Here is a 16,926-nt window from a genome sequence, read left to right as displayed (position 1 = left end):
CCGGGCCGGGGCGGGGGGCGCGAGGTCCTGCGGGATGTTCCCGGTGGTGGTCGGAGAACCGAATGTGAAATTAACAGTGTCCCAGCGACCGATCAGCTCGGGCGGTATTTTTTTTCTTTCTTTCCTCTCTTCACCTTTGGGGAAATGCACTGTTCAGGTGAGGAAGGTGTAAAAGGGAGGTTGCCAGGACGCATCTACCTCGAGCCTCTGACAGCCGTGTGTGCCGGGGTGGAGGGTCCCTTTTGTTCCTTCCCCGCCTCGGAGCGGATGGAGAAGGAGCGCCTGTGGGCTCTGCTAGGGGTGGATTCCAGCCGCCCGGGGACCAGGCGGAGGAACGCCCACCCAACGCCAGCCGCTGCCCTGCTCGGGTGGGTGGACCCGAGACCCCGGGCTGTGGGTGATGGCGATCCTTTCTCCTATCGATGGATCGCCGCTTCCTAGCTGCCTCCTCGCCAGCTCCCTCGCCCTCTGCTCTCCTTGTGCTGCGGCCGAGGCTGGGCGCAGACGCTAGCGGTTTCCACCCCTTCTTGCTACCTCCCCGGCTCCGTGAAAGATGTGGGAGGGAGGGCTCCAGGGCGGCGGAGGGACCGCGTTTCTTACTTAAAGGCCCGAAAAGATGCCCGCGGCGCCCGGACCCGCCCTGCGCCCTCCGCCTCCAGCCCGCTCACCTGGGACCATCTGAGTCCCTCTGGCAGGGCTGCCCCGGGCTCCTGGCATAGTTTTCCCAACCTCCATGACCCTTTGGTAAATGCTTCCCTTTTTGAAGAGCCACTGGAAGGCTTGTCTAGAGAACTTTGCCAGCTTCCCATAGCTGTGTCCACCTTTTAATCGTTTTCCGGCGAGGTCATTTCCATCCTGGGATAGCGATGGCAAATAACGGAGAGAAATCTCCTAGTGGGGTTCCCGTCTAGAACAAGCATTTCTCAGACTGGATGTCCTCCGCATTTCCGGCATTCGTTCATGTGGGCTCTGCTGGGTGATGAGCCCTTCGGAAGAAAATCACGTAATTGGAGAAAGGAGAAACCATGCTTCCTCTTGTAATGGAAAATAATGTTTTCCTCCTAGTTTCATAGCTGCTAGACACTCTGTGTATGAATTTTGAAAACTCTGAAACACTTTAAGTAAATATGTGTTTCTAAAGTTCTTTGAGGTAATGGTAGTAGTTGTCCACGAAATATACATTAAAGTGCTAAAATCTAATGAAAAGGTGACTGGTATTCATTAATTCACAGGAATGAAAGGTTTGACCTTCTCCAGTTAAGTTCCTGTTATTAAGCTATTTCTTCTTCTTCTATTAATTCTGTTAAACAGTAATTAGCATACTTGTGGGAGAGTCCATTTGTTCCGTTTTTATAGTTTTAAAAACTACAGTGAGAGACACTATGGGAGGGTCATTTATTTGTGATTTTCGTGGATGAGGAAACAAAAACCAGTGTTTATTATTCAGAGTCACTGGATGGTATCATTTATTAAATAAGACGAATCTCCATGGCAGTGACATCCAGTCTCAGAACCATGGACACTCATCCTTCTTCTTGAATGTGTAGCCTGAAACATTACCAGACCCCTTGATTCACAGAACAAAGAACGCAAATTGTTGTGCCAATTTCTACCCTCTCTGGCTCCAGTTCCTCGGCTATTCCTTGGTATTTAGTTCCCATGGGACAGAATTAACAAGGAGAGTTAACTTGACCTTATTGTATCAGCCGAAGCTAATCCGAATCCATAAAAATTCTGGTTGACTTACCTCGTGGCCTACAGTTGCAGAGACAGTGGCCATAGCATTAGAAGCCAATCGGCTGGAAGACCTGGGCTTTTCTAGAGAAGGGGAAGGTGGGCTCGGACAAAGACTCATGGAGCCGCGAGGGGTGGGACTCCTCCCAACTGCCTTTCTGCTGAGAATCCTTTTCCGGATAGTCCAGTGAAGATATTGCACCACCCAGAAATGCAGGTGCCAGGACCACTGTATACCCCATGGAGGAGAATAACACTGTGTGAGATTAAAAAGCATTTATTTTACCTGGCCAGTGTAGGTATGAATGCGTTTACTTACAGGTTTAAAATTTTATGATGTTTCCAGAGGGATGTCTGGGATCCTCAGAAATATTATGAGTTCTTGTGGAAGGCTTAAAAACTGAAACAATCCTTTGATGTGGGTAGCCAGAACTTCTAGGGTGACATTGATGGGTACCTTTTTCCCCATCTCTCTCCATCTCTACCCATCCCTCAAAGACTTTCCTAATATCCAGAGAAAGTCATTTAGACAGTTGTTCCTTCCATTGTGCCAACACCTAGCACAATACCTAGCAAAAGGCAGGTGTTCAATAAGTATTTCTTTTTTAAAAAATATATATTTTATTGATTTTTTACAGAGAGCAAGGGAGAGGGATAGAGAGTTAGAAACATCGATGAGAGAGAAACATCGATCAGCTGCCTCCTGCACACGCCCTACTGGGGATGTGCCTGCAACCAAGGTACATGCCCTTGACTGGAATCGAACCTGGGACCCTTGCATCTGCCGGCTGACGCTCTATCCACTGAGCCAAACCGGTTAGGGCAATAAGTATTTCCTAAATGAATACATTTTGCACAATTTACAAGGCTCACAAAAGTTTTCCAAGATTTAGGATTATATAATGTATTTATTTTTTAAGAATGCTCAAATACACTCGTTTGTGATCTTAAAGATTGTGTTCACGGTCCTACATCTTTTGAGGAAACGGTTTTTAGAATTGTCACTTTGTGACTATGTATAGTATTTTTAGTATAACTTTTATTTTGTTGATTTGTTTCCAAATTATAAAAGCAATATGTGCTGATTTTAAATCCCCAGAACCAGTGAAATATTGTATAAACCTGAGAGTTTAAATTACCTGTGGGGAGGCATGATGTGATGAACGCTTTGGGTCAAGCTGACCTCAGCTTGTGCCCAGGCTCCTCCATTTAATACCTTTGTCACCAAGACCCGGTGAGCCTCAGTTTCCTCAGATATACAATAGAGATAAAGACCCACCTCCTAGCATGTGTCTAGCATGGACGGAGTACTTATAATTATCCCAACCCCATGCCTTAAGAACTGATATTGAAAAGACTGGTAGTTTACCACCAGTTCGTATTCTATGTATAAATGGACTTTTTTTTTGAAGTGTTAGAATCATATTGTAGAACTTCATACTTGCTTTAAAAAAAAATTAATAACACTTTATTGGTGTTACCCAATAAATTGAAGCTGGTATTTTTAATATAATTTAGTGACTGCAAAATAATTCATCTTATGGATGACTTAATTATTTAACCATGCTTTTATTTTTTGAATTTTTATTTTATTTCCAGTATATTGCTGTTTTAACTGATGTACATCCTTATGCCTAGGTTTGGTTTGTATAGCTGTGTGGCATTTCCCCACCCGCCACGTTCCCACCCACCCCCACTGTAGACCTGATGCTTAGAACATCTAGTACTTACCAACATGATATCATCTTTTTAAAACCCTGTGCTAACTTGGTAGGTGAAAATTATATTTTTCAAAATTTAATTTCTTTGGTTACTAAGAATGCTGATTACAATTTTGACATGCTTATAAGAAAAAATTATAAGGATGGCTTGTTCAAGTCTTTTGCCCATTTTTAATTGGTATTCTGCTACAATTTTCTTATTTATTTGAGTGCTAATGTTATTTTAAAAAAGCAAAAGAGCCAAAACCGGTTTGGCTCAGTGGATAGAGCGTCGGCCTGCGGACTGAAAGGTCCCAGGTTCGATTCCGGTTAAGGGCATGTACCTGGGTTGCGGGCACATCCCCAGTGGGAGATGTGCAAGAGGCAGCTGATCCATGTTTCTTTCTCATCGATGTTTCTAACTCTCTGTCTCTCTCCCTTCCTCTCTGTAAAAAATCAATAAAATATATTTTTTTAAAAAAGCAAAAGAAAACAAAGGACATGCTTAATGACCAAAAAAAAATATGTGTAGCAAAGACTGTAGAGTTCATTGTGGCTGAACCAGACTCCAGCTCAGATGGAGCAGAACAAACATCATCAGAGGCTGGAGATGGGCCAGCCATGGGGTTAGGGCTGCTATGGTGTCTATAGCATACATCCACCTGCCCCGATGCCTGGGCCTTCCCAAGTGCACAGTTCCGTTCAGAAGCCCAGGATTGCTTCATAGTTGGGGTATGTCATTTTCTGCTTGGGCACCTGTGCACACACATTCACACCTTACTCTGACAGCTTGTATATGAGGAGTTCCCAGATTTTCATGGATTGTTTCTGCCAGTTGCCAATGTTATAGACCTTTTGAGTTTTCTTGAAATAAATGAAATTGAAAGGCAACATGGGAGTACATGGAGGTCCTGTAGAGTATTAATTGCAATGTCTCATCAGAATGAAATCAGTTACATTTAATTATAAAACCATCTCAGATAAGAATCATATCAAACTTTAAGCTGTCGTGAAATTTGAATACTTAAAAGGTAAGAATCTAATCTAGTGTCTTAATGAGGTCAGTGTCTGTAGTACCTCACATTATTCAGTGCTCTTGTAAGCTCCTGGTTTTGACAGTGTTATTTCTATGACTTTGGACAAATTTGGTCTCAAAAGCTTAAATATTTAGCTTGAAAACGTTATTAAAGTCCCTTAGATATTAAACTACCTAGAAAGTGTAACGTTTTATAATTATTGCTAGTTCCAGTTTATCCAATATAGTAAAACCCTCAGTAATTCAGAATCAAAAGCCTGGTGTTTATAGTGAATGGGAGGCTCCAAGAGAAGCCATGAGTCATGGTGGAACACAAAATCTCATTTGAAATAGACCTGGATTTCAGTCCTTGCTCTGCTGTTCAGTAGATGTGCAGGCTTTTTAAATTAAATTATGTAAGTGCTTCATACTTGAAATTCTGGCATGAGTAATAAACATCTACAGTCTCTTTATAATTCGTAAACTTTGTGTCTGAGATTTTTGAAATACCTCTGTGTCAATAAACAATTTTATTATAGACAATGAATGTGTTTCACAAAGCAAATATTTACTTCCTTGTATTAGGTCACAGGCTTTTCTCAGTATTGCTGATTGGCTATTGAAATACAAAGGTTATAATTCAGGAGTCATGGCATTACATTAAGCATTCACAACCCAAGGGAAATTATGACATAAATGAAATGAGCAGGTGAATGTTCATTTCATTTCTTCAGTTATCTCAGGTCTTCCTAATGGCATATTGGGTTAAATGTTGTGCAAAATCTTTTGTGAAAGTTGACAACACTGTCCCTATTTATTTCTAGACTCAACGAGAGGTGGGAGCTTGTTTTTGGTGTATTGTGAAAGGCTATCTAATCTAGAGATTTTATGAGCCAATTTTGGTTTGGGGAAGACTACCTCATGTCCCCACCCTGTTCCCCTCAACTCCCCTACTTTTGTGAGCTTCAGTTAATCAAGATCAACAACTATTTGAAAGTCTGCTGTGTGAACAGTAGCATTCTACATGACTTAATTTAGAGAATGTGAAAAAGACTATGGAAAATTGCCCTTGAAAGAAAGGGACTTTGAAAGCAGAAACGCTCTTTTGGTAAAAAAACAACAAAAAAACACCAAAAAACAATTTTTTTGATTCAGATAACCAGGATTTAGCCTTAACTTTGTTGAGCCTTGGTATCATCATCTGTTAAATCGAAGACTGGTTGTACATACCTCAACAATGTTGAAGGATTCAATTACATTTAGTCTATAAAAATACTTCAGATATATGCAGTCACTGTGAGGTTGTTAGATATTGTGCTGGAATTAAATAATTAAACCCAAGAAACACTATGTAGGTGATGTGCTCGAAGGGATTTTAATTTCTTGCTAGTATTTGTCTTAACTAATGGCCCTTATTAATGTTGAAGCTGCCCTCTGTAGGTTTGCCGTGTTGCCCTTTTCTGACCAGCTTGTTAAACCGACCAGTTGCATGACTCATTCATAGAAATTCTGAGCACCTACTATGTGCCAGGCTCTGTGATGTAATTTTGCGTGCAAAATTTAATTAAATATGGCCTCTTTCCAAAGGTGTCCACATACAGGCTTCTTCAACTTACTATTGTTTTGCTTTTATCTAGTGAGCTCTGGCCATGCTAACTTTACAAGTCATAACTAAATACACCTTAGGGGTAATATGCAAAGATCTCTTGAGAATTTAGCATTTTCAAGCCAATTGATTCCAAATGTGGAGGTCTTGGCCCCTCACAAAGGCTGCTGCGCAGAGACTCAGATAAGAGGAAGGGAAAGCAGGAAGTGGTTCTGCTGGTGGATGACCTAGCAACCACCACCACAGGCAAACAACAAAACACCTGTGACAACCCTCCTTGTAAACCCAGCCCAACTCCCCCTGCTCCCTCATTACCATGAAGAAAACATACACACACATGTGCACTGTGCCTGTCCCCCTCCGCGGAGCCATTATAATTTAAGGTGTATTAAAACGTTGGGGTGAGCGTGAACCAAGGCATACAGAAAGAGATGCCCCCCCCGTCCTTAGGAGCCACAATTCCCCTACAATGAAAATATTACAGTTTTCTCCCAATACTATTGCAGTTGCTTCTTGGATATTAATCTTTTTGTAATATAGTAAACTAAGCAGAAATCCAAAGTGCTCTCCCCAGATAATTTTTTTTTTTTTAGAGAAAGAAAACCATTTCCACACCTACTTGTAATCACTAGGGTGAACTCTGATTCTAGCAACTACCAGATTGATTGTGATATAGGAAGATTAGATATCACTTATAAAGACAGGATAAAGACTTCGCTCCTTCCTAGCAAAAGGTTGTAATATACAGTTAATTTGGCTAAATGCAATCATGAGTTAACTTGAAGGTAAGCCTACCTCACATTTCAGCCACTAGGTTAACTTGCTTGTCATTAAACCGCTAGCTGGACTGTTCAGAAATAACTGTACTTGCTAATTTGAGGTATGAACCTATTTCTCCGTTTATTTCTCCCTCTTTATTTTTTTGAGTTTTTGTGAGTTTATTTGAGCCAAACTGTCAATTGCCCTCTCAGTTTATTTCTACTCCGCACTACCATATAATACTTCACCTGAAAGGTGGATATGAATGATCAAGACTCACTAGATAACTGCAAAGGAAAACAAACACCTTTTATGAGGGCACTAAAGCACAGACATGCTATAAAGCAAACTAGTGGCCTACATAATTTACATATTGTTATGACTAACTGAATGCTATATTTTGAATTGGAGTATTAAATACTCTAACTTTAGAGTATTAGATACTGCACTGTGAACTGGAGTATTATTCTTTTCCTACCTGTTGTGTGGAGAAAGCTTCATGCTTGATTTTTCCCTTTCTGTCTTTTTACTACTAGTAGTATTATTAATATGTGTCTTATATCTCATAGATAAATTGAAAAGAGTATCAATTCTTTTTGTATATCTAACATTTTACATAAAATAGGTGTTTGTGTTATTTTTTATAATTTTGGCACAGTCATATAATTTTTGGTCTCAAATTTAAGACATATCAGGAACTCAGATGTTAAATCTGTCAGGGAAAAGTTGCTGTTCAATTCTCTTCTGGTAGTCAGAAATAAACTGGCTTGATTATCATATTTCTTCCAAAGTATGAGTAAATAATATTGGCAATTTTGATTCAAGCTATTGGAACCCATGTTTTCTTTATCAGCTCACGTCCAGTAGTCTGCATTTTTGCTGAAGAAACATCTTGGACTAAATTGCCTTTAATAAACCCAATATCTAACAACCCACCAATATTTAAATAAATGAAGAGTTTAGTTGAAGAATATGTTTTCATATCATTTTAATGTTGAAAACAAAGAGAGAGAAAAATCCTTGTACACTAGAATTGCCTCCAAAGTTTATGATTTTGAAAAGATGATTTTATGTGTCAATATCTGAGTGTGTGTGTGTCTCCCCATTTTGTTCGTGGGTTGATAGCAGGAAACAGCTGACTGATGCCTGAGTAATTATAGCCAAGCGTCTAGGAAAAGGTACACCCTTTAGGGGAGGTTCCAATGAGATACGAGGAAAAGTCAAGCAAAATGCAGGAAGGCTGGGCTCAGAACACCAGACGATTAGCTTAAAACTCATTATATCTAAAAGTATAGCATCATTCAATACATTATTATATAACTCTGCTGTATTATGTAACCACTTCCAGTTTTAGGAACTCATGTGACCTAATCTTAAGAAGGTAATTTTTTCCCATTAATTCAGTAATTTCATTGACTGAACATCTGAGTAATGCAAGTGGTGTTTTGTGAAGTAGAATTTCATTAAATAAATGTTAACTCCAGGAAGCAAAAAATGTGAAGCACTTTCCTTGACCTGACACAGGTTATGGTAAATAATTAAAAATTCTTGTAGGTGGTAACAAGATTCAATCACATTGATTAAAAAAAAACTTCCACATATTTTTTAAAGGGTAATGACTCCTAACTTCATCTTAGATAAAATCTATTTGATTTTTGTGTTGTAAACAGACCTCTGTATTTTGCTTTAAACTACCAGCCCTGAATAAATGCAGATGCTAAGCTGTGTTTTATTGAGCACTGGGGCAGTTCAATGACTAAATGTCTAAATTATTTATTTTATTAAGACACTGCCCTGGCTGGTTTCTTAGTGGTTAGGGCATCGGCTCTTGGACCAAAGGGTTGCAGGTCTCATCCCAGGCCCTGGTCGGGTGCGACATTTCTCTCTCCTCTTTTCCCCTCCCTCCCTCTCTTTCACTCTCTCTAAAAATCAATGGAAAAAATATCCTGGGCCCAGCCAGTGTTTCTCAGTGGTTGACCATCAACCTATGAACCAGGAGGTCATGATTTGATTCCCTGTCAGGACACATGCCCTGGTTGCACGCTCAGTCCCCAGTAGGGGGCATGATGGAGGCAGCCAATCAATGATTCTCTCTAATCATGAATGTTTCTATCTCTCCCTCTCCCTTCCTCTCTGAAATCAATAAAAATGTTTTTGTTTTTTTTAAATATCCTTGGGTGAGGATTAACAACAACAACAACAATAAAAAAGAGTGACATGTATGTGTGGAGAAGCTTGTCTGCTAATTGTCACTGACTGAGATTCTTTTTAAGGGAAGATAGATTTATTGCTTAGCAAGGTCACTGAAAGGCGTTATTCCGTGAAGTTGCTGATTCTAACCAAAACCAAGGTTGGCTCTTGGTACGTTGGCCTCTCACCACGGGCCCCAGGAGAGTTCTAGTCTGGTTAGACCTCAGGGAAAAAGCAGGTCCTGTGCCTGAGAGCAGAGCTCAGAGAGTACAATCCAAAAAATTAAGTTAGGGGCAAGCAGAAGTAATGGAAGGAGAGAGGGGTCTTTTTGGTGCATCTGTAAATATGGCCTGTTGGTCTGATTTCTCAAGTGTTTGCATTAGATTTCCAAGTTTTCTCCATCACCTCTTTTGTTTCCTACTTTCTCCTTCATCATTAATACAACTCATTGGAGCTCTACTCTGTAACTGGGAAGAGTAAAATTAAATAAGACATAGCCAAGGCTTCGGGAACCTAAAAGCTAATTGAAGAAAGAAAATATGTATATAAATTGCTATTACTATTCTATTCTAGGAGAAAAAATAAAACGCTGTGAGAATTCAGGAACTTCAGATGAATTTTAGATGGTCAGATCTGGCACAAGTTTCATAGAGCTTGTGACATTTTCTCAAATTATTGAAAGACAGAAATTTGACAGGCAAAAAAAAAGAAGTCTCCCAGGCTCAAGGACAGTGTAAATAAAGACAGGCATAGAACTAAGAAAATTCAAAAAAATACTTTGTGGCGTAGTTTTCCAGGAATATATAACACATCCAGGAAATCCTAGGATGATAAGGCCAGAAAGGAGACAGGTACTGGTGGGCATTAATAGCAGGGTGAACAAATTAGATCCAGAGGCATAGAAGCATGAAACAGACTGATGACTCTCAGAGGAAGATGGGGGTAGGGCAGCGGTTCTCATCCTGTGGGTCGCGACCCCTTTGGTGGTTGAACGACCCTTTCACAGGGGTTGCCTAAGACCATCCTACATATCAGATATTTACATTACAATTCATAACACTAGCAACATTACAGTTATGCAGTAGCAACGAAAATAATTTTATGGTTGGGTCACAACATGAGGAACTGTATTTAAAGGACCAGAAGGTTGAGAACCACTGGGGTAGGGGGTGTGGAGGTGGGTGGGGAGAGATTAACCAAAGAATGTATATGCATATATGCATAATCCATGGATACAGACAATAGTGTGGGGAAGGAGGGGGGTGGGATAGAGGAAGTCAATGGGGAAAAGAAGGGAACATCTGTAATACTTTCAACAATAAAGATAAAAGATAAATTTTAAATAATAATAAAAAATAACCCAGACTAATAAAAAGAAAGTATTAACAGTTATATATAGAACAGAGGTGAATAGCTAGAATTGCCCTTGATAGCCATGGAGTGCCATGCATGCCATGTAGGTAGGGATTATAGCCTGAGACCAGTGCTCCCTCAGTTCGGTGCAGTGGGGGGCCAGGGTGGGGGCAGGAACAGAGTTTCAGCTGTCCAGGCCTGAGCTAGGAAGGTCCAAGCTAAGGCAGAGGGAAGATGACCTTGTGAGAACTTGTTTGACTCAGAGCCCTCAGGATTTGGTCACCAGTGAGACTTAGAAGATATAAAAGGACCTTTAAAGTTCACATGGAGGGTTTGAGCCTGCGTGTCTGGTTAATACAGATGCTATGAAGATCGGGAGAAAACAAACTGATGAAGAGGTTAGGGAAAAAATAGGCTGCGTTCAGTTTGGGCAACAGTTTGCCCTTCCATTAGAGTTCTAGCAGATGCTCAGCAGGCTGTCGATCAAAAGCCTAGGTGATTTCGTAGAAAGCAACAGGTGTGATTGTAGATTCTGTTAACAGATGCACACCGTATCTAGAATAAGTCAGTGACCATTTTGTTCTATTCTGCATAGTCAAACCACAACTGGAATGTTCATTTGAACTTTATTGTTTTTTGTTTCTTTTTCTGGACACCATGGTTAAAGGTTTTCAATACAAATGGTAAACTTACAAAAAAAAACAATAATTCATAGCAGAAGTGATTGGAGGAATTTGTACTTTCTTAACCTGGAATAGAGTTAGTTCCTCTGAAGAATGAGTGCTTCACCACTTGGAGAAGGGCCGTGTGAAATAATTAAACTAATATTAAGTTGCCCCAGTGATATAATGGGAATAATAAAACTACATGGCAGGCTTGTCAGGAGATAATATGGGCAATGTCTCTGGTACATATTTGGCATTTAGTGTGTCTCAGCTCTTACCCTTTCTCTTAAGAGCATTAAGGCCAGTGGGCACATGTCCTAGAGATAGATTTTGCCATTCTATTGGAAGTAAGTTTTTAATACTCAGTGCTGGCTAGCTAGATGGGCTGCCTTGATAGGTGGTAAATTTGCAGTCAAATGCTTGGTGGACAAGCATGTGACAGATGTTGTAGGGGAGTTTAAGGACTGGTTGGGTAAAGAACTTGAAGACCTCATCCTAGCTCTGAGCTTCACATGGTTCCAGGGAATTTGGAATGCAAACTCAAGAGACAGGCTGGGGCTGGAAATAAAACTTGAAAATCTTTTCCCGAGAGGTGACAGTGGAAGGTGGTTGCCAAAGGAAAAAGTGTAGAGAGCACCGCGGGCCTAGAATAGAATCCTGGGCATGTGGGAAAAGAAGGAAACTAAACTACGTTATATGAATGAAGATACTGTTGTATGCCTTGAGACCAAGGAAGTGTTGTTTATCACCAATTTTATTCATATGTACGTTAATTTTCCAGAAAATGTTGGGGAGGGGAGATGGATTTAAGACAGGAGAGCAGCTAAGCTTTGCCTTGTGGCAGAGAGGGTGAGCGCAGGACCAAGGCAACACGCTGGATTTCGCAACGAGGAAGTGACTTGTGATTGTCTAGAAAGCACTCATGATTAATGATTTACACATCATCTATTCCCAGAGGGTTGGGGCAGCTTAATAAAAGCACTCTTCACACAGGGCAATGAAAATGAAACAAAATAAAGATAAGAAGCCACAGACAGAAATAAATGAGGAAGGGAGGGAGGTGGTGAACATGGCACAAACCATGGATGGGGTTGTTATTGTAGCAGGAGCACTACATTTTAGCTCTGGGTTTCCAGCAGCCAGAATAAAAGGGTTACAGGACCGGCTCCTTACCACTCATTGGCTCATGAAAGGAGACAGGTTTGCAGAAGAGTTTTTGTGTCTTGGCACCAAATTCTATGGAGTGTAGCCCATGGATTCTTAGATAAGGAAGGTGACATATTAGACAGTGGGGTCAACAGCGATCCTGTGGATTCGCAGACTTGCTTTGAATTGCTTTTTCTTTCTGAAGCCCTTGAAGGTCAAGTGCGAAGTATTGAAATGAGGTCTGTGATTATTTCAGACAAGTTGAGCATCTGAACACTGCTGAGACTGAAAACTCAGCATAGAAGACAGCCTGAGCGAGGAGGACGTCCTAGACAGAAGATTCCAGGGTCGCGCCAGGAACTCAGGGCAGAGAGGGCACTAAGGACCTTCCAACCTCAGGTCCTTTGCACCTGCTACTTCCTCTGCCTAAAAAACTTTCCCCCCGGATCGTTCTAATCTTTCACGTTTCAGTTCAGGTGTTACCTCTCCAAAGAGATTTTTTCTGGACTCTGCCTAATGCTGTCCCTTCTTCATCCACCCAGCTCAATGTGTCACTCTCGAACAATAATGCTTTATTGAATTCATAGCATTTACTGCTCTGTTAAACTGTTTTATTTATTATCAGGGTCCCTCCTCCCACATGGTAGGATGTACGCTAGTACACCAGACTATGCCAGGAGCAGAGTAGGTGCTCAGTGTGTTTAAGGAATGAATAGTTTATGTGTGGGGAAGAGCTCAGCTCAGTGTCCGTGTGATAACTGAACACATGGTTGTGCTGGGGATGGAGTTAAGTTCTCCCTAAAATGTTAGCTGAGCAGAGGTTGAAGATTCTGATCATGAAAAAATTCATACTGGGAATTTAAAACCACGGGGGTTCGGAAGAGGAGCACAGATTCTCCGTACATTTTCCTATTCACTCACAAGAAGCAGGGGTACTAATATGAATGGTACGTTCATGAATGTTCATTGAGCAGGTTTCTAAGGGGTGGGGCCTAAGTGGGAAGAGTAGAAAGGACCCTACATTGTGGCAAAGTCCCTTTCCTCTCCCTTCGGAAATTTTGTTCCATATTACCCATTAAATTTTGTTCCATATTACCCATTAAATTTTGTTCCATATTACCCATTATTTTAACATAAATAATGTCGCAGGACTCATTCTAAGAAGAAGTTGCTCTTAGGTGCAAGTCCTTTGATGATCCCTCCTGGCAGCTAACAATAAAACCCCTATTGTGTTGAAATGTGTGTGTGCACAAGCGAGTGTGCCTGTATGCTGGTGGTAAGAAATGCATCCAAATGGCCTGCAATCTAAATCAAATCACTAACACATCCATAGAAAAGCAGAGGTACTAGATGAGAGAATTCCCTTGGAGATGGAGAGGACAGGGACCAATGGTGTGAGACCGGAGCCAGGAGTAGGTGAGCCAGAGGACACTGGGTGCAGACTGGTTGTTGAACAAACTATGGGAAGGTGAGGACTCAACAGAAGAGAGGTAACTGCAGCCTCCGGTGGGGAGCAAAGCCAAGAAAAGCTGCTGTTAGACATTTATTTCAGGTTTGGGGAAAACTAAGTTTGTTGCAATGGGAAGCAGACTTATCAATGGAGAGATTCAGGAAAAATGCCATGGAATTAGCACCAATTGTATTCACTCTTGAGAAATTGTACATGTGTCTTTATCAAAATTAAAACAAATATTAGGAAAAAGCATATACTATTTATTTTTATTAATTCATTCATTCATTCACTTATTTTAGGTTGGACCTGGTGCTTGGGAGAAATTTTGATTAAGTAGGCCCTATTGTGGGCTTTGCCTGCAGACTTCAGGATACAAGTTAGCAGTTCAGAGATAGTGGAGTTTCCCCAAGGCTATGGACAGGTAAGGCGTTTTAGAACCATTCAGCATCGTAAGCTCTAAAGGAACCTTGAAACCATCTGAGTCCACAAAATAATGGGTCCTTTTTCCCCTCACCTCCTCATTATTAACATTTTAACTCATTGCCAGAAGAGAGATGTCTTGGGAAAAATATACAAATTGGCTTTTTTTCTAAAGACTACTGGAAGCATCCAAAATGACAAAACGTGTTTTCCGATTAGAAGGAGACAAAATGAAAAATAATTTGGTTCTCCTTCTATGCTGAATGAGGAGATCTGGTCATAATAGTAACTGAATTACTTGTCAAATGGCCTATGTTTGGCGGTTAAAACAAACCAGAAAAAAAAAAAAGACTCCTGATTCCATTGTGTTAACTTGTGCCACAAGAGGACGTCCTATCTAATGTGTTCCTTTGGGTAATGGGCAAAAAGTAAATTGCCAAAGTTTCAACCTGGTAAGAACGCAAGTTTGAAAAATGGAAGTGAGCACTAAAAAGGAAAGCAATCGCCTCACTCCTCGTTGGAAAAGCAATCTTTGAATTCAAGGTGAAATAAGGTAGATTTTTATATGCTCATTCTCTTATTTGAAGGATGAATAGTGAACTGTCATTCAAAATAAAGGGGTAAACTGGAAATTGAAGTGCAGATAACAAAAATGAAAGAAAGAAATCAGTGTTTAATGGCAAATCTTTCAAATCACAAAGCAAAAGCTCAATTCATAATGTGATGTTTTATTGTTTGTGTCTAATGTTCCACTGTACTTGGCTTTTATAGCAATGATCTGGGAATGAAGAATGAGTGATTTGGAGAACAGTTGAAGGTTAAAGGGCTTCATGCTGACTGAGAGATAAAATTTCTGTGTATGGTGTATCCAGTGAAATTGCTCTTTTAACAAATACGTATTGAGGACCCACTATGTGCCAGGCACTGTTCTGAGAGATTCTGACTTATTAATGGACAAAACAAAAGTGCCTCCTTCCATGAAGCATCTATGTTTGATCAGTAATTTTTAAAAAAAAAAAATTGGCTCCTAGAGGAAATCCCTTTGTATAGCATTTAGGGTCCTTTGTAAAGCAGGCTATTGAAGATGTGTCAATGTAGCATCCAAATCTCTGGGCACAGAGGGGAGAAGTGGGCTCATTTGTCTTAGGCTAGAAATCTGACTTCCCTCCAGTAATTTCCCAGGAATGAGCGCCTGTTTTATCTTCATCGCTTAGCTGTTTTATGCATTTGCCTGCCAAACTTGCTTCCTCTTCTTCGTGATCTAGGCCCTGAGGTACATTTCTGAGAATTTAGAGCACAATTAACAGAAAATTGAGATCGAATTTAACAGAGGTAGAAAACCAAAGGGAGTGTGTTCCTGAAATGCATATTTAGGCAGTAAGATAGGAAAGTGGTTTTATTGCATCTAAGCCCCTGGGAAAAAAATAGGTATGGAAGCTGTATACCGTGCAGAGCCAGACGGGAGTGAAGTGAATGAAAATGAAGGAAGCTGTAAAAGGGAAGAGGAAGAGGCAGCTTAAAACAACAAGGAAGGAAGGAAGGACGTGGTCCTCTTTTTGTTGTTGTTTTTGACAGGCGTTTAGCAGTTTGCCCTGTAACTGACGTGAGCTCAGAGTTTCCGATTATATTATAGGAGAAGCAATATTTCCTGAAAGAACTCATCTGGAGTGATCTGAGCTCTCGTTTTACCTGTGATCTGTCTTGGTTCATAATGACATGTACAGAGCACAGGATGGCTTTGTTTTCAAGGGTGGCACTGAAGCAAGAAATTATGAATTATCAGAGCCGTTAGGGATTCAGTTGTTGCCAAGGGGAGATGAAGGGGAGAGATGTGAATGTATTTCAGGAAAATACATAACTGTAGCTAATGATCTGGTTTGTATTTTTTTTCCACGATGGACTTGAACAGACATTACAAGTATTCCACCACCACCGGCAATAATTTCAGACTAAGCCAAGCAATTGATATTTTTACAGCTGAGACTTTTAAATATTAATTTTTAGGTTATATATTATTTGGGTGGAGTTAAAAATCTGATTATTATTGTGTCTGATAGGCTAGAAAATGCAGGGTAGACTAAAAGTTTATTTTGTTTTGTACCAACCTTATGAAAAATTCGTTATAGAATTTATTTAGTTCAAATTAAAAGAACAATAAATGCTTCACGGTGAAAGGAAATCAATTTAGATAAAATGTTAAACTTGTTTTTTGACACTTAAAATATAACTATAATATGTGTTTAGTGATAGCATAGCGCAGCGGTCCTGAATACTAAACTGCTAAAACGTCTGTTTAATCTTGAGATGGGATTCCGGAGAGCTGAGTTCTAGCTAGAGCTGTGAAGCTGCCCAGCAGCAACCAAGTGTAGTCGTAGGAGATCACTAGCAAGACCTTCAGGACATTTATGGCTACTCCTGCTAGTCACCTAAGGTTGCTGATCAACCGTGGGCCTGGATGCCTTCTGAAACAGTGAATCCTCTCTCTGAAAGGAGGATTTCAGATGCAGACTCCTTAGCATCCAAGGACCATCCTCTTCATCCTTCCTTCCACTGCTCTCCTAGTTACTCTGCCACCTCTGTGCCTTTGTTCATATTTTTCCTGCCTGGAATGCTGTCTGTGTTTCCTTCCCTTCTCTATTCTAAATCCTGACCAGCTTTTAGGTCTAAGTTAAAGCCCTAAGACCTTCAAGAATCTTCACCTGGCCACTTCCTAGTGACCCCTCCTTCCACTGAAACTGCCTGCATCAGAACAATGCTACTTGTTTCCTTGCCTTCTTCATGAGCAGACCTTTTTTCCTTCCCATATTCTTAGGGAGGGGTGGCATCTACACAGTCACCCATGCTGGGCCACCAGCAGTCAACCTTGACCCACCTCTCACTCACAC

The 16,926-nt window shown here is 40.6% G+C and overlaps 1 protein-coding gene across 4 annotated transcripts in view; it reads left to right on the top strand.

Annotated features, from left to right (window-relative positions):
- The window catches only part of RGS17 (regulator of G-protein signaling 17), a 214,066-nt gene that overhangs the window by 126,980 nt on the left and 70,160 nt on the right, over window positions 1–16,926 (top strand). For 3 of the 4 annotated variants that reach the window (XM_006773750.2, XM_015570481.1, XM_006773749.2), the window contains one exon: window positions 13,921–14,042. The exons of the other annotated variant lie outside the window; for it this stretch is intronic. In XM_006773750.2, the coding sequence (XP_006773813.1) occupies window positions 14,035–14,042 (8 nt within the window). In that variant the 5' untranslated portion in view covers window positions 13,921–14,034. The remainder of the gene's footprint in view (window positions 1–13,920; window positions 14,043–16,926) is intronic. 4 annotated transcript variants of the gene reach the window in all.

The sequence above is a fragment of the Myotis davidii genome, unplaced genomic scaffold (assembly GCF_000327345.1).
Source record: "Myotis davidii unplaced genomic scaffold, ASM32734v1 scaffold1427, whole genome shotgun sequence".
Taxonomy (NCBI): Eukaryota; Metazoa; Chordata; class Mammalia; order Chiroptera; family Vespertilionidae; genus Myotis; species Myotis davidii.
The sequence above is the reverse complement of the archived record's forward strand: the minus strand, read 5'-3'. Positions and strand labels throughout refer to the sequence as shown.